The sequence below is a fragment of the Chanodichthys erythropterus genome, chromosome 5 (assembly GCF_024489055.1).
Source record: "Chanodichthys erythropterus isolate Z2021 chromosome 5, ASM2448905v1, whole genome shotgun sequence".
Lineage (NCBI taxonomy): Eukaryota > Metazoa > Chordata > Actinopteri > Cypriniformes > Xenocyprididae > Chanodichthys > Chanodichthys erythropterus.
Genome location: NC_090225.1, coordinates 20719072 through 20742614, shown reverse-complemented (window position 1 = coordinate 20742614; position 23543 = coordinate 20719072). Strand labels below are relative to the sequence as shown.

Below are 23543 nucleotides of genomic sequence, written 5' to 3'. Positions count from 1 at the left end.
TTGTAAAATCAAAAACACTTTAATTAATAATTAATATAATAATTAATATTAAAACCTTGAAATGATTGCTGTTTCAATCGACTGAGAAAATGAAAATTATGGACAATTATTTATTATTATTATAATTATTTAGTATTATTTTCTTTTTTCTTTGATCAGATAGTGTTAAACTGGGTTGTGGTGACGAATGTGTTAATCGCGCAGTGTTTACGACAGACCGTAAACTGATTCGTAGAAGATGGCGACCCGGTGCAGCTGTCAAAACGGGAGAGTTTAATTTCGTAGAAGCGGACACTCGATGACCAGCACAGACTATCTGTTTGGACAAATGTACTTGTATTAACCAGATACCTTCGCTCGATCAGCGGAGGCGACTTCTGTGTTGAAGAAGATGATGTTTTCTTCCATAAGGAGGTGACATTGGGAGGACAGAGGCTGCTGGATTTGACACTCAAAAAGTGAAAGACAGTGTCACATTTCTGATGTGAACTTTTCTGAAATACCAATGAACATTTATGCATTTACATAATAACTGGTCTATTAGTTTTATTTGTTTTTAAAATGGCTTGGAGGTCATGGCTGTCTTACATTGGACGGAGGCATCTGAGTATTTTCTCCAACCCGTCTCCCTCTAACTGGACTAAAGTGGTGTCTGATGCGGAAAAGATCGTAGGATATCCAACTTCATTCATGAGTTTACGCTGTTTGCTTAGTGACGAGCTCAGCAACGTGGCCATGCATGTTAGGAAGCTGGTGGGAACGAAACATCCCCTGCTAAACACCGCCAGGTACTGTGTTTACTGTCTTCTGCAGATATGATGATGATGATGGAAATAATATGCTTTCGACGTTGACAATTTTTTAACATTTATATGAAACAGAGCTGGTTGTAATGAATAGCATTGATTACAACGTACAATGTTTCTTAAACACTAAATCAGCTTATCAGAATGATTTCTGAAGGATCATGTGTGCAGACTATTTCACAGCAAACTGGAGTAATGGCTGCTGTAAATTCAGCTTTGCCATCACCAGAATAAATTACACTTTAAAATATATTGATATATTTATTTTTGAAATGTATTCATTTAAATTAAAGAATATCTATATAGCTCCATTAGCAATAGGAAAAGGCTGTAATTACACCACTTTTTAAATCAGGGGATTCCAGCCTGATTTCCAGTTATCGTTTACAATAAATCTTACAGGTTATGTCAAAGATCATGGAGATTGTTGTAGCAGGACAATTAAGTGTAATAACCTCTTCCACCAACATCAGTTTGGCTTTAGACCACAACATTCAGAAACAGTGAATTGTTATTTTTGTGAAAAAATGAGGCAATCTTTGGATCAGGGATATGTTTTGAGAGCAGTGTTCATTGTCTTGAAAAAGGCATTTGATACAGTTAGCCATACTATTCTTGTATCTAAATTAGGTGCATTCAATTTTACTAAACATACAATTGAGTGGTTTGCCTAGAATCTAAATCTAAGAGAGCAATGTGTGAAAATTGAGGAGGTAAAGACATTGTTCATGAACCACAAAATGGGCATACCTCAAGATTCAATATCAGGGAATATCAGTTGTTGACTTGGGTAAAGTTGGTTTTATATTCGCATATTCGGACATCCGTATTCAATAGCCTTGTTAATCACACTACATTGGACATTCAGTGGACATTAACAAGTAAATATGCCATTAAAAATACTTGCCTATTTTGATCGACTGTGAAAAATGTTGTAAGTTGACAATCGTTGGTTGTCAATATCATGTCGCTGCTTAAAATTTGCAAACATTAATTTATTGCACATTTATTGGAAAGCCTGAATTTATCAGAAGTCCGAATGTGCGATTATAAAACCAACTTTACCAAAGTCAGTTGTTGCCCAGATGTTGAATGTCAACTTTATGCTGATGATACGTCTGCCAAAGTTCCTGCAATTTTAAATGCTCAGATGGAGAGATATCTATGTGGCTCCAGGAAAATCACCAAACTTTAAATGTTAAGAAAACAGTCTAATTCATTTTTCTAATAGAAAAAAAAGACAAAATAAAAATAGGGCAAAAAATGGAAGAAATGGAGGACTAGTTTTCGGTACTGTTTTAGATTCGCAACTTAAATTTGATAAACATAAAAAAAATAAAAAATGGTTAAGGATTATCCTATCTATTGTTAAGGATTAACCTAAATAGTTTTAAACTAGACAGTATACATTATCTCAAATCAGGCAGCTCATCTTTTTATGGATGCAATGATCTTGTCCCATATTTCTTACTGTATTACAGTTGGGACTCTGTAATCAAAAACCTTAAGATGTTGTAAAATTAGATGGATTGTAATAATTAGATTATATTAGATGGCTCTAAAATAATGGATAAAAAACCAAAACGATGGCATCATTGCAATATGCTTTTTATATATATAGCTATATATATATATATATATATATATATATATATATATAATATAATATAATATAATATAATATAATATAATATAATATAATATAATATAATATTATATATATATATATATATATATATAATATTATATATTTTTATGAATTTCATAAAAACTGATAAAGAGAGACATGATGATAGAACCACCAGGAGTACAGCAGGTGGAAATTTTAGGATTTTGACTATCGCAGATAGTCGCTTTTTCTGTAAAGGGCTCCCAACTTTGGAACATGTTGACAATTAAAATTAAAGCAGTACATGATAAAGACTTTCACAATGATGGTTAAGGTCTTGTTTACAACAAACAAGAGCTGTATGCATATTTAAATTATATATATATATAAATATTTTTTTTTTTATCCATTTATCTATATGTTGCTAGGGTTGGAATCATCCTTAAAATAGGTATCTGGTGTTTTTTTAGGTGTGTATATGCATGCACGCATTTAAAATATTTAACTTAAGGTAAGCAGGGTTGGTAGTTTTTGTTTTTTTTTCTAAGGAAAGCCTCAATAAAGACTTGAGATGCAATAAGCATAAGCTATACTCTTTATGTTCAATGCATATTTTTCAGCTTTTGGCTGTAATCATGTTTTTTGTACTGTCCCTATTAAAATAAACTAGTGTGAGCATAAGAAATTGCTTTCAAAAATGTAACAAAAAATCTTAATGACCCCAAATTTTTGAATGGCAGCCGGGATAGGGTCTTTGACAGTTTTATCAACATGCATATGGAATAGAGTTGGTTGTAATAGCATTTTATTGCAACATGCAAAACCTTTTGAACTAAGATATTTGTTGGAGTGGTTTAGTAAATGCACAAAAAAAAAATCTGAAATGGGACACAAATTATGATCAACTTTATAGTGCAAAGTTTTTAGAGCATGTAAATATGCCACGCTAGTGTCAGGACTGCATAATGACGTAATTGCGCCCAACATAAAAAATAAAAAAAAATCACTGAATTGTTTTGTTAGAATGGACCAGTTCATTAAATCAGACTTCGCCTATCATGCATTGATGTCTTCTAGCTGTCATGGGGCCAGTTTATCAACCCTTTATATGTAAATACAGGTTAGTTCATGAATATTGATTAGGTTACCCTAACGTTCCTTGGTTACCTTATTGGAATGGTCACACAATTAATGTTAATGAACCAATAGTAGCGCTGCTCAACTTAATTCCCAACCTGTGCCAATTTGCTATCGTATGCAATTCAGCAAATCAGTTGTGAGTATAACGCAACAGGGTTAATATACATGAGCCAAGCCTCCAGTTTAGTAGGATTCATAATTTCTCTGCTTGGCACAATGAACCGATACTCATGAAAGGTCATAATGTGTAAAGAAGCCCCTGATGTGCATTCAAATGACAAACTGATTTACAGACTGGAGTATTACCTAAAATATAGTGGTTAAAGATGCAGGTCATTAGCACAAGTGGCTCTTGGCTCTCGGAGGACAAATTAAAAGGCTTCATAAGAGTTTTACACCCTGCTGACCTGTTCAGTTTGCTCATTGAGAAGCAATCCAAGTCTACTAGTCATTTCTTCTGTAAATCAATAGGCTGGTTGACGTTTTCTTGTGATTCCTCACTAAAGTCCTGTGCTATTGAATCATTTAGTACACATACAGCGGTTTTATTGGTTAAAGAATGGAATTGAAACTACAAATCATATGTCAAATAATTGTATTTTTCAGGCTAGTCCATTTAAAGCACGTTCATTGAGTGAGGAAGGCTTAATAAATGAGACTTTTGTCCTCTCCTGGGTCTACAGGTGAACGTTACCTAATGGTTTTGCTTCTTGACTGCAGAAGTCACAGGTTCAGTTCCGGTTAGGGGTGAATTAGAAATGGGAGAGTTATTGAATCCACTTGAGCAAGGCACTTAACCTCTAGGTTAAGGAGATAGACCCTGGAAGTACACTTAAAAGTCACTATCAAGTAGCCATGGCCAAATTAAAGCTGGCTCCCCCCAGTGGCTGCCATTTGCAGTTCCAGTGATTTTGTTCAACTTTGAGACAGACTGCCTACTCTGTGATACCATAGATCAGGTTTGTTTTGAGAATTTTCTTTATTATAGCACTCTGTCTGCTTTTTTTACACTGCTGTGAGCTTCATTCTGTCACTATATTCATTAATTTAGTCTGTGATGTGTGTAAAAATTAAGTTTCTGTTTTTTTTTGTGTAATAAGTTCATATTCTGGTCAGTTTTTAGTGGCAAGGGACGTAGCTGGACTTTGAATCTGAACCATGATTTACTACAAAATATTTTTAAAAAAGAAACAAGAAAATTCTGAAAAAGAGATAATTCACAAAAAAATTAACATTTTGTCCTAATTTGTTCAACCTGTTGTAACTGTGTGAACCTGTATGACTTTAGTTCTTCTGTGGAACACAAAAGAAGATATTTTGGTTAACATTGACTTCCATTGTATGGACAAAAAGCACATAGACATCTTCTTTTATGTCCCACAGAAGAGAGAAAGTCATACAGGTTTGGAACTAGTAAATGATGACAGAATTTTTATTTTTTTTTAACTATCCCTTGAACTTTTTTCACCTGAATGCTGTCCAACCGAATGACATACAGAAAGTTTGTGTGTGCGCGTGCTTGGTTTTAGAGGGAGAGAGAGTTGGGGAACTCAATCCGGCCCATCCAGACGACAGAGCTGGAAACAGTAGCCCAAGGGTGTAATAACCTATACACCTAAATCTGATATGACAATCCATTTGGGAGGGGACCCTGTCTTCTCTCCTCAGCATCAGTGCAGATTCAGCCGTCTCCTAAGACGCGCCAAAGATATTTTTATGCACAATTGCAGGCTGGCGAGTCGGGCAATGCCAGCTCACGTTCCGCTTCGCTTTTCGGTTCATTCTTAAAAAAAACACAGACCTCAGCGAAGTTCAGAGCAGTTTGCGGTTGCGGCAAGAGCTTGCGGAGATGTCCGTGACACGTCAGGGGAAGACCTTCACAGTTCTACACACAGATGTGTTTTTTTTCCACATACACACACACTGTGACAGGGGGGTCTCACTGAGTTCTTCTATGGCAGGGGTTTTCAATCTTTTATGGACCCCCAAAATATGATCATTCTCATGCAAGTGACCCCCATCCTAAAATTTAAAAGGCATCTATATAGGTTTTTAGATTTTATACTATGAAAAATTTATATTCTAAATATGTATAAAATATTATATGGAAAATATTTAGTTTATTTTAGGTCACATTATTAAATTTTTTTCCCTAATCATTATAGTGCTGTACTGTTATTAATATATTTTTACACTGTTTTTCTATAAACATTTCTACGGATCCCATTCCCAAAACCCCTGCTCTTCGGGTACTTATTTAGCCCACCCCCCAAAAAATGGTCCCAGTCTCCATGTAATAAAGCAACGGCCCTGTTGCATACACACATAATATTCCAGACAAACGGAGTGCAGTGATGTAATGTCACATTTTCCCAATGACATCATTCGCTGTGGCGTTTATGCTGGATATTTACTGCAGTTTTCTTTTTTAGCTGTTAGGTGTCGTTCACACACACCAATGGTAATAGCAGCTAGACGAAAGCATTAAAAAACGACTTGTATTATTTTCTACACACTATTGTCTAGTGCATCTCAACCCTGCACCCCCTGTTTTTCACAATATAGGAAGGCCCCCACTCACAATTTCTAGCCAATAAAATATTTTAGAGCTTGGAAATGAGAATGACACATATTCCTTATAAAAGTAATGAAATACTTTGTTTTTTTTTAGTTTTAACTTACACATTTTCTCTTATTTTAAATCAATTTAAGTCATCTTGTGGCCCCCTTTTGTTAAGTTTGTAAGTTTGTTAAGAGAACCTAGTGAGCCCCGGACTCTAATTGAGAACCACTGGTCTGTAGACTTGTAAATATGCTTATAAATATGTACATTATGGTCATCCCGCCCCCAGATTCATCTGATTGGTCCATTGTTGTATGACTGACATTTATCCTCTGTGACACATGTAACAAATGAGATTTATCTTGACATAGTATCTTAACAATGAATTGCTCATTGATGTGGAAAAACCAGAAAGATTCACTATAGGAGCCAAATACATCCATCCAGCTCATGTTTTCATTGGCTAACCAAAAAATAGAGTCCTGTGTGAACAGCCCCTTAAAATGTTTCACACATATTAAATTTACTTCACTGCACAACACTCCTTATTTGCGAGGGTCATAAACACTTTCCAGCTGCTCTGTAACGTTCCATCACTCTTTCATTCCCTCTTTCCAATCATTTCTTATCACCACTCGTCTTGTTTTAATGACTCCCTGCTCCTCACTTTGCAGTAGAGGGAGTTTGTGATTTAATGACGTGTGTTTGTGTGCATGTTTTGAGATGCAGTTTCTGTCTGATTGAGTGATGGTGTGTGTGTTTCTGGGTGGTGGATGTGACCAGATTATTTCAGACTGCTCTAGACTGTGACCTTTGTGTCAGTATGTCTTTAAAATGTTAGCTAAAGGCAACGCGGCTGGTGGACAGGAAGATGTTAAAAACCTGTGATTGTTCAAAGCGATGGTCTTTCACATCTTAGGATGTGACCTTGTGTGTGAGCTTTGCTTGAATAAGGCTTTGCTTTAAAAAAAAACACCATTTAGTATGTGAAAAACAATAATCACTGTAATAATGATCCAATCATAGACTCTTAAGCATTTGCCTATTTAAATCCAAACAACGACTTTTTTTTGTAAGATGCGATTAATCTATAGATCTTAGCGCTGTCAAATCAATTAATCACATCTAACATAAAAGTTTGTAAATGTGTGTGTGTGTGTACATTTAAACAAAAATTAAACTAATAAAAATAAAATGAAAATACGCAATTAAAAGCTAAAATATTAACACTGGCCACTCCGAATGCTGAAAACTGAGTAGTGGGTGTGTGCTGATCGGGTTTCACTTAAACCATTTATGACCTTTATCTGATAAAAGAATACAGTTTAAGATGATTACATGACCTACACAGTATTGGGTTATTATTAAGCATAATCTATGTAAGATGATATATGTAACCGCACTCATTGATTCTCCTTCTACAAGCCACTTTTCTGTATTTCTATTCCTCGTTTGTACCTTAAATGTCTCCAGTCTCTCCTTTATTCATTCATTCTGTCTTGATATATCCTGCCCACCACTCTCTCTCTCTCTTTCTCTCTCTCTGGGCTTTTTGGTAGTGGGCGTGTCTGGGTGTCATCTCATCTCGATTACCACAGTTGTGATTCATGACAAGTGACTCTCTGCCTGGAGACGGGATTACAGCCCTTGTCGTCACAGGAACTGCATTATGCCTCATTGCCCGGCAACCAGAGTCGATTGGAACCCCAGGTGGAAAAAAAGTACATTATAGAAATGTACTTAAAGTGCTCTATTTTCGTGCACTAAAAATTCTTCTTTAGTACTTAAGATAATCTTAAGAACATCTAAGTGTACTCAACTGTGCTATTTTTAAACACCATAAAATGTGCTTTTAATATACTATCTCTGTATTTGAAAAATATTTTTAGATATCACTTATAGTACATTTGAACCCACAGTGTCCTAATTAAATACATTTTTTAAATACAGAGATAGTATATTAAAAGCACATTTTAGTTCATATTTCATGGTGTCTGAAAAATAGCACAGCTGAGTATGCTTAGATGTTCTTAATATTATCTTAAGAAGTATAAAGAAGAATTTTTAGTATTTTAAGTGTGAAATTAGTGCACGAAAATAGAACACTTTAAGTATATTATAGAAGTGTACTTTTTTTCTTTTTTTTTTCACCTGTGACGCTTGTGATATGTACATCCACATGACCGTGCACACTACATCAGACTACATCAGATTAATAACAGTCTGGATTTAAACTTTATTGATTTGTCCTTAATAACTGCTCACAAAAACAAACCTACAGCACAAGATTCAGCCCAATTATGTACATCCACATGACCATTCACACTACATCAGACTACATCAGATTAATAACAGTCTGGATTTAAACTTTCTATTGAGTTGTCCTTAATAACTGCACACAAAAACAAACCTACAGCACTAGATTCAGCCCAATTTGCCAATGAAACTCTCCTCTGTTGAACTGATGGACTGAATGACTCGTACTGAATTCACTTCGTCACTGATCCGGCTCAGATGCCTTGTTCACTCACTGAACAGCAGGTTATCATAGAACTATTAGGGGCTGTTCACAGAGAATGCATTTTTGCATTGCTTTTCTATTGTTTTTCTACATTCACCGACCACTGTGTTAGGTACACCTTGCTTGAACCCCTTTTGCCTTCATAACTGCCTTAATTCTTCATGGCATAGATTCAGCAAGGTGCTGGAAACTTTGCTCTTGGATTTTGGTCCATATTGATATGATAGCATCACACAGTTGCTGCAGATTTGTCGGCTGCACATCCACTATGCGAATGATTCCACCACATCCCAAAGATGCTCTATTGGATTGAGATCTGGTGACTGTGAAGGTGATTTGAGTAAAGTGAGCTCATTGTCTTGTTCAAGAAACCAGTTTGAGATGATTTGTGACGGCACGTTATCCTGCTGGAAGTAGCAATCAGAAGATACACTGAAGGGTACACTGATCATAAAGTTTACATAAGTTATAAGAAACGGTATAAGTTATTTCGTTTTTTAAAGTCGCCTTTTATAGCGGTTTGCGTCTGCTGATACTACCTGCTTACCTTTTTGACTTGGTTAAATATTCACATTCTTCATGCTATCGTTTGCAGGGAGGAGAAGATATTTTATCCTATTCAGTTATAATTTGGTATTTTCACTTCAGTTTTTTTGTATTCTGTTCACAATGTTGATCTGGTTACCATGAGAACAGTCATGGTAGATCAACATGGTAGAAAATGTCCAAATAAAATAAATGTGTTCAACAAGCTGACAGAAGTCGATCTATTTATTTGTTGGAAGCGTGTAAATGTAACTAGTTTTAATGTTGTTTTTGTAAATATTCACTTTCCCATATGACCACGGAGGAGAATCGGAGGGTCACGTTCAGGACACAGACACGCTGTATTTTTGTATTTATTTCAACAAATGACAACCAAAATCAAAACCATAGAAGCTCGTGAACAGTTTTGAAGTGGCTGTGAGCAAGTTATAATCATTCACAAGCCGAGTGATCATACTCTAAACCATAATGTTAATTATTACACAAAAAAACTAATACAAAACTCAGCAAGGTATGTGATTATTTTGAGTGAAAGGCAGTGGGTTTATTTAGTGAGATTATTACATTTGCTAGTCGTCTTCCCTCTCAACCAAGGCGAAAATTGTATTACTGTCCATTTTTTTTCCACGAATGATATCGTGAGTTCCTATTACAATTCTCGATTCAGCATAAATGACCTACAATGGCGACATTTTTCACAATCACGACAGAAAATCAAAATACTGCTCTAACTTCACTAGTAGAAAGGCAGTGCGATATAAACAAACACAGACTAGAACTGAACGCGGCGTGACAGCAGCTTCACATCCTCTATATCTGTCTCCTCGATGGCAGGAAAGTCTTTTAATTCAGCGGAAAAGTCGCTCCTCTTCAGAACATAAGGATCGTGTCCAACATATGTTGTGATTTTCTGTTTATACCTTTCTAAACCAGCAAAGAAAGGACTTTTCCCCATCTCTTCCATTCTAATATTCACTGCTTGCCCTCCACCGGAATTTCGCGCGTCACCAGAACCACGTGATTTCAAACAACCTATTGGTACTAAGGGGGCCAAAGTGTGCCAAGAAAATATCTCCCACACCATTAAAGCATCACCAGCAGCCTGAACCGATTATACAAGGCAGGATGGATTCATGCTTTCATGTTGTTTATGCCAAATTCTGACTCTACCATCTGAATGTCACAACAGAAATCAAGACTCATCAGACCAGGCAACGTTTTTCCAATCTTTATATTGTCCAATTTTGGTGAGCTCGTGCAAATTTTAGCCTCAGTTTCCTGTTCTTAGCTGACAGGAGTGGCACCCGGTGTGGTCTTCTGCTGCTGTAGCCCATCTGCTTCAAGGTTCAATGTGGTTCATTGTGCGTTCAGAGATGCTTTTCTGCAGACCTCGGTTGTAATGAGTGGTTATTTGAGTTACAGTTGCCTGTCTATCAGCTCAAACCAGTCATTCAGGCCATTCTCCTCTGACCTCTGGCATTAACAAGGCATTTTTGCCCACAGAACTGCCACTCGCTGGATATTTTCTCTTTTTCGGACCATTCTATGTAAACCCTAGAGATGGTTGTGCATGAAAATCCCAGTAGATCAACAGTTTCTGAAATGCCACGTTCAAAGTCACTTAAAGGGGTGGTTGCATGCGATTTCTCTTTTTTAACTTTAGTTAATGTGTAATGTTGCTGCTTGAGCATAAACAGTATCTGCAAAGTTACAGCGCTGAAAGTTCAATGCACACGGAGATATTGTCTTTTAAAGTTATGGCAGTTTATTGCCTACAAAAACAGGCAGTTTGGACTACAACGAGCTTCTTCCCGGGTTGGTGACATCATAAACCCTTGCTATTAACATAAACACTGCCCCCGGGAACACGCAACAAAGTGGGCGAGGCCATGTGGCACAGCATAATGAAAGCGGAAGAGTTGTTTACACCGAACGCGAGCTGTGCGACGCGACGCATCAAAAGATATAGAACCCATTATAATCTGTGATATTTTCTACACTGGATGCGGCGCTGAAGACAGATTCCTGAATCTACACGAGTTTAATGCTGGATTTACACAAAGACTTTAACTGAAAGATGAAGCAGTTCCCACTTTAAAAGCAGAAGCTGCTGTTTATCAGCCCCAAACTGTAAGTACGTTTTATTGTTTGTCTTTTAAACGTAATGTTATAGTTCTGTTGCTATTTTTAATGCATCTAGGACGTATACAAAGAGCAACTCGTTTTTGCTAGCCAGTTAGCTAAATTCTAGTGCAACAAACACCAACAAACTTCTATGTTCATAGACAAACAGTTGTTCATGCTATAAATTAAACGCTACCTTTACAAAAATGCGACTACTCAGGCATGTATTTACTACAGGAAAGCTTTAATCAGGATAAAACTGTATATTGAAAGCTAACAAACAGCAGTGACAGCTTATCTAAACACTTTGACACAAATACTAAATGAAATACCATTCATAAACATCCTTCAAAAGCCGCGATTGCAGAGGTTCTACTTTTTCCTCTTCATCTGGGTCTGATTCGGCTCAATTTGATACAGCAATGTAGGCGCTATTATTTACTTTCCACCTAAGCGCGTAACTACGAATGGTAAGGGCCGTGGCGTTTCCGGACGCTTCAGCGAATCATGACAGACTGGGCCAGTAACCAACCTGCTGACCAATCTGAGCACATTGCGTATGTCGGAGGGAGTGGCTTCATAGAAGCAGGAAGTCAAACGAGCCGTTCATATGACAGTGGAAACAGAGGTGTAGAATTAAGATAAAATATATGAAAAATACAGCATTTTAAAAAAAACCCGAAGCATTAAGACATGTTAAACTGTGCCCCCAAAACACAATCAAGCCTAGAAAAAAAACATGTAACCACCCCTTTAAAATCACCTTTCTTCCCCATTCTGATGCTCAGTTTGAACTTCAGCAGATCGTCTTGGCCATGTCTATAAGTTGCTGCCATGTGATTTGGCTGACTAGCAGGGATGGATTAAAATGTGCATCTACAACAGTTTCAACAGAGTTATTAATACTGTATATTACGTGTTTTCTGACAAGTTTACTTTAAAAAAGGAACTGGGATTTAAAAAAAGTTTGTTTAAACAAGGTGTGTCGGTTGAAATTGAAAGATTTATTAATAAGTGTCTCTAAATGATCAAAATGCAGAATCTTTGTCTCTGAGGAAAGAGGCCTTTGGCCATTTGTGCTATCGTGTCCTTAGAAGGCAATTATAAGAAAGTTATTTGTATTATGTATGTTTTAAACAGATAATGGAGCCGAGTAAAGGGTCGGTGGGGTTGGACGCCTTTGCACAGAACCAGCCACCAGCCGTCATAGAGATGCAAATTAATCATGATGTTGAAAGGCAGACCAGCTCATAACAGTGATGACCTCTGCCTTCAAGACCCCCTCGTGGAACTGTGATTAACAAGCCTGAGAGTGTCTTTGTGTGTCTGTTTCCTCCTCCGAAGAGAGAGAGAGAGAGACAGTGAAAGATGGAGAGATGGGAGGTGAAAAGAGCATTGTATTGTATTCTGTATTGGAACGACATGCTGGCTCATTAGTTTGACACCATGCATTTCATTTTAACACAATTAGGATATGGTGAGGCCCGACTTCACACACAGTCGCATACTGCGAACTTATATTTTCATAATGCTCCCAGGTGACAGTATTAGTCCAATGCATTTTTACATTCCACACAGCATTGCTTTTCTGTTGTTTCTCTATGTAAACATGATCTAAATGTATGTGTTTGATTGTTGCACTTGCGTCTCATGTGTGATACAGCGTTCTAAAAACATTTGTTCAACTTTTAAAAAAAAAAACGAATGTAGACCTTGCTTTTTTTCTTCTTTCATTCCATTACCCTTCATCTCGCTTTCATATCATTTCTCGCTCCCTTCATATCAAACTAGATTTTTTTTGTTTACATTTCATGAAGAAAATGTAAGTGGTTTATAATTCTTGCATGTGAAAAAGTCAGTATCATAAGTCACCATGTTGTGTTTGCTAGGGCTTTGCTATGTGGTTGCTAAGGTGTAAGATGATTTTTGTGTGTGTGTGTGTTGGTATTTATAACCTTAATTGGTCCAAGTCTCAATCTGGTTTTAGGTGATTTATGATTCTGTTCACACACAGTATATAGTTATGAATGACATTTTATATGCTAACTGAATTTAAGTTTTCATGGCCAAATTTTGGTGGAATTTGGTTTACCCTTTTATGTTTTATTTTTGATAAGAGATATATGGCAAAGTTTGATATAACAACATATAAATAAAAAATTGCTATTTTTTTTTCTTTTTTGTGGCTGTTCCTATATGCCTTGAGTGCAGGTATGATTTCAGTGATTCAGTGTGTCCCTTCAGGAGGGAGCAGAACACTGCTTTAGAGCAGATCCTGGAGGAATCGGCAGTCTGGCTGCTTTTGTTGATGAATCACATTTCTGCTCTTCATTGTACTATTAGTTCTCATTTTGAGGGGAGCCACGGCATTCAGCACAGAGTTAGTCTGGCACAGTCTGCCTGACTTATTAATGGATCTCGCATAATGGGTCTCATTCATGAAACACGAGCAGAACGAATTTTTGTGTAAAGCGTGTGTAAAGTGGTTCTGGCGTAAATTTTCGGATTCATTAAAATGTTCGTATTTTCCAAATGTTAGTTGGTACGAAAGAAATCTACACCTGCTCCCAGCCACGCGTAAATAGTGCGTTTAACATCCGAACGTTTTGCTCATTAATAAGGCTGCATTTTAATTCACCTTAATAAGGTACATATTTACACAGCATTTTGAAAAAATTTTATATATAGTAATTACGTAAGTTTTTTTTCTTTTTACTTTTATTGTGAGAGCCAGTAATAGCATCTGCAAACAGAGCACTTTAATCAAATAATTAATTGATTTCAATAGGGCTGGGCAAACTAATGGCCCCAGATGGCCAAAATCCTTCGTTTGGTGTCATAACATGATGCCCATATATAGTTGTCAGTCGGATTTAATGGGCGGGATTTATGGTAATTGAGAATGAGCGTGCACGCGCGTCCCATTTAAGACTGATTGGAATTCATTAACACACATACACATTTCACTATCACTTCTGACGTTTACGAAGTATTTGTGAATCAGGAGAAGAGTTTTCGGGAAGGTCTCTTTACGCGCAAATCACTCACATATTTACTCGTATATTTACGAATGTTTCATGAATGAGACCCATTATGTGCAGTTGACTCTTTTGAACACTTTGGGGGGGAAAAAAAACTACAGGAAATAGTTATTGTTTTGTTCTTTTTAAAAAACTGCCTTTGCACTTATGAAAAAGTACCATTATGGTAACGCCATAATTTTTGGACATGTGCCATGGTATTTTTCTATATTTAAAATTTATAATAATAATCATAAAATTACATTTATATTTTGAGGATACACACTACTGTCTAAAAGTTTGGGGTCAGTAAGATTTTTTTTTATTGCAAGGATGCAATAAATTGATCTAAAGTGGCAAAAAATGACTATTATCATGTCACAAAGGATTTCTATTATATTTATATAGGATTTATATTCTATTAAATAAATGGTGTTCTTTTGAATTTTCTATTCATCAAAGCATCCTGAAAAAAAAGTATCATCCCCCCCTCCCCAAAAAAGCATCACAACTGTTTTCAACAATTTGATATTAATATGAAATGTTTCTTGAGCATCAAATTATCATTTTAGAATGATTTCTGAAGGATCATGTGACACTGAAGACAGGAGTAATGATGCTGAAAATTCAGCTTTGCCAACACAGGAATAAATGACATTTTATTATGTATTGAAATAGATAACGGTTATTTCAAATTGTAATATTTCACAATATTACTGTTTTTCACTGTGTTTTTGATCAAATAAATGCTGACTTGTTGAGCATAAGAGACTTCTTTTTTTTGTATTTATTAAATTATTTTAAAAATGCATAAATATGAAATAATTTCATGGGTTTTTAATTGAGATTTTATTTTATTTTAAATGATCAGACTGATCAGGGATGGCTAGCAGACCTCTGTTTCATTCACTCTGTCAGTTTCATTGGGTTTCTGCATGGAATTTATGATAAAAATATGAGATGTATTATTATATGTGTTATGTAATCTTTGTTTGTTTGTTTGTTTGTTTGTTTGTTTGTTTTACATAGAGGATTTGTGTTCGACAGCCGGAATAATCTACAGATGCGAGGTCTTGTGGTGCTGCTAATGTCCAAAGCAGCCGGTCCAAGTTCCAGTACCAGCGACCTTATTCATGACAGTATGGTCAGCGGCATCTACCCCAGGTAAAGAGATACCTTTCTCTCTTAGGGCTATGGGGATCCTAACTGCTTCTAGCTTTGAGAAATGATTGCTACCACACACAGGCTCAGAGAAAGTGAGAGAGGGAAGGGGAACATACAGAAAGATGTGTGAAAGACAAAAGAAAAAGTATATGGAGAGGGAAAAGAATTGTTTGTTAAGTGTGGACATTTCTAGTTTACATAACATGTTCACCATATTTAACCCTAATAAGCCTATTGTATCATACAGTGCACAGCATAAATGAATACACTCCCTCTGAACAAATACAAACAATGTATTTTCTTTATGATCACTAATACAATTCATGGAAAGATGGCAAAACTAAAATGCATAAAATAAGTAAATTAGCCAATTTGGTTTAAATTAAGGATTGCAGTACACCCTAGATTTAATTCAACAAATGTATAATATTCTAGTACTTAGTATGCCCTCCATAATTTTGAATATACTGCTCTGACCCTTCTTGGCACGGAGTGTACAAGTTCATGACAAATTGTCACATCTGTCCTGTTTAACTACTGGATGATGAGCTCATGAGTGCAATACATGTCCACAGAAGGTTTTTCACCTTGGGAGAATGCATAACCTCATTGTCATGTAAAAAAAAATGCCCAACAATACTGGGAATGAGGAAAGGGTAACATCTTCTGTTTCAAGTTTGTGTATTAAATTACACAGTGGTGTGGGAATTCATGACAGCATTGATAAAGCACAACTCCCTCACATCTTCAGCACTCATACATCCCTATATAAGAGCTTTACTACCACTGAACTTTACTGTGGGAACCAGGCACTTCTCACTGTACTCCTCCTCTAGCAACACCATAACATTTTGGATGCTCCAAAATGATTGATTTCGTCTCATGAGTATTGATTCCCAGAATCTATATTTTGTAAAGATGGGCTTTGGAAATGGCTAACAGACTTTATTGTGCTTTGGCTACAAGTAGCTCCAGTGAGGACAACAACCATGCATGTCATTTCTGCAGGCTGCATAAACAGTCACTCTTTTCATAGCTTTTGCTGGCTCTGAGACACTCGCTTGGTATTTCTCCTGCTCTTTGTCTAGCAAAAAAATCCCTCATCACTAAATGAAAGCTTAAAATGAAGGCCTGATTATTTCAGGGGCCTTGTCACAAGTCCATTGTTTTTGAATTTCTGTGTTACTTTTGTTGTATTTTCAGACTTAAAACAATGATTTTTGTTCTGTCCTCTTCTGTGCTAAGAAATAAGGTTCCTGACAGTTCTCTCCCAAGTGCTTCCATTGTTGTCAGCATTAAGTCTGAGAATGATTCAGTGGGCTATATAACACTTTTAATTGTCAAGAAATTACTTCTCTTTAAATGTTTTGGTTCATCATTCTTACCTGTTGGTCAAACATTGCCTTAAACTTCCATTTTATTTAGTAACTTTTAAGAGGGTGTACTTATTTTTGCTACACAATATTTTATAACCATTTTCCTGAATAATTTTGACATGCTTCTTTGGTAATTGATTAAGCAGACTTGCTGGAACATTATATCTCTAAAGAACCCTAACATGTCGTCTAAGTAATTGAGTAATTCTTGACTTTCAGAAGTTTCAGAGGGGGTGTATTCATTTATGCTGTGCACTGTATTTGATATGGTAATTTCCAAGTCCTCTAAGTATATTTCGAAAAATGCTCACCTTCAGATTGTGGTGTCTTTTTATAAAGTAAATGTAATAATAACTTTTATATTGTTAGTAATATTTTAAGATGGACATTTACTGGACTAAAGCCACCTTTGTAACTTGTAACTCCAAACATCTTTAAAAAAAAAACATGTTAAAATATTTGTATTAAATATTATACAACAGGCTTTTGAGGCATTTAAGTTCTCTTTAATCATTGTATTGTGTTACATTGCATGCTTTGCCCCCCACAATTAAAACTACAGAGCATAAATCTAAGAATTTTAAATATCTTACAAAGACGTATTTTTGGGAGCGATAGAGGGACAACTAATATTCATATGCATTTAATGTAAGTAGTCTGCTATACTGTTACAAACATCTCATTGATTTACATTACAAGCTATTAGAATTTCATCTTTCGTTTTGGCCCTGTAAATAACAACATCTGCACAAAATTGCATATTTTGTTAAGTTTGGGCCTCTGAATGAACTTGATGTATTTTTTCCTCCTTGAGTGTAAGCTCCATATTCTCACTATATCATACTAAATGACCCATAATAACCCAATGTCTCAAATATGATATAAAACATAAAACAGATTAAAGAGTTTCAATGACTTTTATTTCATATTTCAGGCTTCTGTAGATAATTTTAAATGGTCTGATGTTGTGAAAAATGCATTATTAAAAGTACCAATATTCCATGCAGTCTCTCAAGGTCATGAAAGGTCATAGTAATTACAAAAGAATTGGAAAAAGTTGTTTAAGCAATCAAAACATATGTAGTAACCTCCTCTGCTGTTCGGTGGAGAAGCCTTTGCAGTCTCTGGAACAACTCTAACACACTCGTGGGTATTATATTACAGCAGACACTGTTTGTTCAAGTTGTCTTCAACTCTTTAAATAAAGTTTGCCTGCTGAAATCCACACCCTGATGAAGGATCTTCAAGCCGCAATGCACTGGTTGTGGCTTTTAATGTTGTAGCTCTATTTTAATGTAGACGTTTTAATATCATACCCCAGTTGTCTTGTTTTTCAGACCACTGTCTACTGTAGTTTTAGATATACTAAAGCATGTCAGTTTTAGAAGTATAGCATGTCAACTTCCCAAAAGTATTTCATATCAGCATATAAGTGGTCGCATGTGTGTGTTCGTTGGTGCGAAAGGTGGAGAGACATTAATAATCATTTTTAAAAATCATGATGTAGTCTTGACTGGTGTCTGGGCATCAGGTTTAGAGAAGTTTTTCATTTAGACACCTTGAAAGCTGCAGGCTCCAGAAGATTTGATTTCTGAGACGACGAGGTTCACATTTCACCTGAGGCCAATTAGAAATGTAGCCGTTTTCTCTTTCCAGAAGTGAAAGTGAAAAAAGATGACATTTGTTTTAAAAACATAGCATTGAATTTGGAGAGAACAAGGTTTAATGGAAAACAAGGTCTATGGTAACCACGTTGTTGCATGCGTGTGTGTGTGTAATAGACAGATCATCGGAAACAGGATATGAAAGTGTGCGGGGTAAATTATGTCCAGTTAAGGACACGAAATTGACACACATGCAGCACACACACTCGTGCAACTACTTCCACCGCTGCGCCTCTGAAGGACGCTTGCTCTAAACAGGCTGGTGTGTGTGTGTGTGCGAGTCCTTTGGCTGCAGTGCCAGGGAGTTACCAGAAACGGCTGTTGTACTTGGCAGCATGTGTGTGTGTGTATGTGTGTGTAAGCAGTCTGAATGAACTCTTTCTCTCTCACCGAGTGGGGAAAGAGAGTGTCAAAGCAAGTGAGAGGAGGGACCGGCACTAATCGCTACACTCCTATATTTTTTCGCCCTGGTTCTCTTGGTTCTACAACCCCATGTTTTCCTCCAAACAGGAAGTGACCTCATAGTTCCACAGCTGGGAGGTGGGTGTCATGGAAACAAGATGGTGATGTAGTTGTCCTGAGACTTGTAAGACTCAGGGTTGACCCATTGTTTGTGTGTGTGTGTGTGTGTGTGTGTGTGTGTGTGTGTGTGTGTGTGTGTGTGTGTGTGTGTGTGTGTGTGTGTGTGTGTGTTTGAAAAAGGGTGAGGTGAGTGTTGGTGAACACATAAATGCACAAATACAATTTAAAGAGAAAGTTCACCCAATAAAAATGTCATTATTTATTCCAATGACTTCATTCTTCTGTGGAACACAAGAAGTGAATTTTGGAAAAAAAAAAAAAAACCATAAAATTATGCATATGATATGGACAATGAGTTGTCCATATGATCAAATACTATAGATTATGGCTGCATCCGAAAACTTAGACAGCTGACTTGGTGTTTACGCATGAAGGGTCCTCACGAAACTGATTTCGGACAGACTTCTGAGGCAGCGTAACAGTTTAAAGACCTAAAGCAAAATAACAAAAGCTTTGATGATAACTAAGCAAATATTTAATTACTGTAGTAGTAATTTCTCACTAAAAATTGCATCAAAATGGGAAAACAATGGTCAAAAACTTACATTTACGCACAAACTGATCGTCAACTGCAATTTTTAGGTGCCATCTTTATTTTTAGCTCAACTGTCACAGAATATAAAGCACAGGATTGTGGGATATCAACAACAGCAATGGATACATCAATGCTGCCTTCAAAAAATGTATTAGATGAAGGCATCTCTTGATACAGGAAGTAAAGCTAACGTTAGATTCGGATGTACCTTGATGCCTTCCTACCTCGGAAAGCTCCTCCAAAGATGGTTCACTCCTATTACTTATGGGCGAAACTGCAACACGCAAAATTGCGGATTACGTCCCGCCTTCTAAGTAAAAGAGTCATTAGAAGCCATTAGAAGCTCTAGTTCCCATAGAAACCTGAAGACTCGTGCTTAGGAATGCATGTGCGTTCATGACAGATTTTGTTGCTGATTCGAAATATGTTATTTAATTGTGAGTTCGGCAGGCAGTTTTTAAGATTTTAGCATTCCCCCATTCAAATAGATAGGACTTGGTCTTAATGCCCTGAAGCGTTGCAAAGATTGCCACTGAGTGACCAGATTTTCCTTGAAAGAAACTTTGATATGACTTACATTCCAAAACTTCAGAAATTGTATGATAATTTTATGCGACAAATAGACCGAAATCATAGAGTGAAAAGTAGTGCTGATTTGTACATGAATCGTAATTTTGAATCTGATCTTTGCAACAACTCAACTGATCTGGTTCACAATGAATGATTCTGAATGATTGAACTGTTCAACCAAATTTATCTATAGGAAGACGGTGCACTCCTATTACTTACGAATGGGAGAGTGTGCAACAACCAATATGGCGAATAAGCCCCACCTTCTAAATGATGGAGCCAATCATTGATTGGTAAAATCATTGCGTCACTGCAGCTACAGTTAGAAGCTCTGGTTACTATAGAAACAGGCAGCGTCCTCAGACTCGCGTTCATGACTGTGCATGCGCATTGGCTGTTCTAGCATGAAAAACAAGCCGTTTTAAACAATATTTGAACATAAGAAACAAGCTTTATTAGACTTTTGTTGTCAGATTTCATTGGTGTTTTCAAATATGAAATTTAATCGCAAGCTTAGTTAACAGTTTTGGAGAATTTGATGTTTCCCCATTCAAAGAGCTGCACTTGAATGCCAGAGAGGCGTTTCAAAGATGGCCCCCGAGTGAAACGACTTGTCTTAAAGGGACTTTGGTTCAACTCTATGAATCAGTGATTCTGTTAACGGTTCACTGGAGAGGACTTTAAATATGATGCACGTCATCTGTGCCACTGTTTTGATACTTTTACGGACCAGAAAAAAAAATCTTTTTGTGTTCAGCAGAAAAATGGTCAAAAAGTCACATGGTTTGAAATGGGTGAGTAAAGAATAAACATGTCTGTGGTAGTTACCTCTTTCTCGCATACATGTACCCAGAGCTTTTTCTCTCTCCCCCTTTCTGTTCTGAATCTGTTCTCTTTCTTTGTCAGTCGTCTCTTTTTCCTTTCAACTTCCCCCCCCTTCTCTCCCTCCTCCGATGACACCTTTCGCTCTCTTGTTCCTGGTTAGAGGTGTGTTTGATGGTGGTGATGGATGAATTGCTGTGCTGCTCTCCTCCTCCTTGACATGCAGCATTTGTAAAATGTCCCTTCGAGTCACTTTCTCTCTCACACACACAGTGTTGTGTGGTTGTGTGTGCATGTCAGGTGGATGGTAAGTGTGTGTGTTCTCTTTTGACAGAAATGCTCATGGTTAGTGGGTGTGTGTTTGATCGCATACGTGCACAAGTGCATCTTGCTGAGAGAGACATCTGTTTGAATGATTGTGCGACATTGCTTTTAAAGGTATGTTGGGGAACATGAGTGTGACATTCAGCAGACTTTGGCTGTGTCCGAAAGCTGAAAAATAAGCATTGTAGTCACTAAATGTTTGCTTGGTTAAGGTTTCTTGAATTTGTTTTAGATCATTAGACATAGCGTCCTGAAAGCCTGTCTGGTTCTTTAGGTGGTTCTGTCATATGCAAAACACTAGCTGGGTTTCCATGAACATATTTTAATGTACATTTTGGAATTCCACATAAAAATGCTGGATGGAAAGATCAAGATATGAATGAAATTTACAAAACGTGATGATCTTTAAAGGATCATCATGTGACACTGAAGACTGGAGTAATGATGCTGAAAATTCAGCTCTGCCATCACAGGAATAAATTACATTTTAAAATACATTAAAATAGAAAATGGTTATTTAATATTTTAACAATATTACTGTTTTTACTGTATTCTTGATCAGATAAGTGCAACCTAGGTGAGCATGAGAGACTTCTTTCAAAAACTTTGAAAATTCTTACTGACCCCAATCTTCTAAACACACACACACACACACACACACACACATATATCACATGCACATGCCGAATAGAGCAGGCCGAACTGTCTTACTGAGTCTTATTTAGTGCTAGGGGTTTTATATGGGTGTTTTCTGTGTTGTGTGTGTGTCAAGAGGTGAACTCGCATCATAACGAGTTTAGAAGAAAAACAATCTTTCATGATCTTTCATTAAAACATCATCTGCTGAGATACTGTGTGACAGGTTTAGTGATGCTTTTGGTCAACTGACATCATGACCTCTAAGGTGATCTGCTGTGAGCTTGCAGGCACACGCTTGACTGTGCTTCAGGGTTAAATTGGCAGAGAAAATAGAGCAAGCAGAGAAAGGGGGCGTGTCAGGGGGCGGAACCCCTCTGCGCCATGGCATCGGTTGCTATGCAACTGAGTTCTGAGGCTATTTATACTCCCTGTGCTGCCCCTCCCACTGACTTCAAAAAAACATAGATGGCATAGCTGCAGATTTGGGGGAAAATTAGATTTCGATTCAACTCTGTCTGTCTGCACACTGCCAAAACACTGCAGACAGTCCAAGGATGAAGGAGACAAAGACTATGTATATATATATATTAAAAAAAAAATCATTTCGGGACAGAAAACTGTTCGAAAATACTGTTTACAAATATCATCACTATTACTAATGAGTATCAAATCAGCAACTCGATACTGGAAGCCACAGGGGACTGAGAAGGACACACACACACACACCTTGGCTACATTTACACTGCAGCTGAATGTGGCCCAGATCTTTTTTTTTTTTTTTAAAGGTATTAACATGTGGCATTAAAATAGTCAAACTTAGCATGTTAATCTGAATTAAATAAATGGAGGCAATCATTATGAACCTGATGTTCTGTGGAGGCTGCGGTGAAATTACACATCAATTAAGAACGGGGGCAAGGAGGCGGAAAAGGGCCGAAATTCTATTATTGGCATTCTGTGGACTCATTGTCTTCCACCTTAATAGAAATGAAGCATGCCAATGATGAGGAATAATTATGAATGATAAAACCCACATTAATTCAGACTGTTAATGCTGTATATTTAATTATTTTTTTTACAGTGACAAATCTACGGAAGAGGATTAGGGCCAAGCAATAATAAAAAAATAAAACCATCTTGAGATTAAAGTTGTTAAATTTCGAGAAAAAAGTCAAAATAAAATGTTGAGAATAAACTCATTAAATTACGAGAAAAAAGTCATAATTTAACGAATTTGTTCTCGTAATTTAACAACTTTTTCCTTGTAATTTAATGACTTTATTCTCAACATTTTATCTTGATTTTTTTTTTTCTCGAAATTTAATTACTTTTTTCTTGTAATTTAATGACTTTATTCTCAACATTTTATCTCGACTTTTTTCCTCGAAATTTAACGAGTTTTTTTCTTGTAATTTAACGAGTTTTTTTTTTTAATTTAACAAGTTTATTCTCAACATTTTATCTCGACTTTTTTCTCGTAATTTAATGTTTATTCTCAACATTTTATCTCAACTTTTTTCTCGTAATTTAACGAGTTT

General features: G+C 36.5%; 1 protein-coding gene across 1 annotated transcript in view; it reads left to right on the top strand.

The window, feature by feature from the left end:
• Positions 1-238: 238 nt before the first annotated feature.
• The window catches only part of pdss2 (prenyl (decaprenyl) diphosphate synthase, subunit 2), a 42348-nt gene continuing 19043 nt past the window's right edge, over positions 239-23543 (top strand). Inside the window, exons 1-2 of the mRNA XM_067385359.1 lie at positions 239-788; positions 15359-15493. Coding sequence (XP_067241460.1) covers positions 562-788; positions 15359-15493 — 362 coding nt within the window. The 5' untranslated portion in view covers positions 239-561. The remainder of the gene's footprint in view (positions 789-15358; positions 15494-23543) is intronic.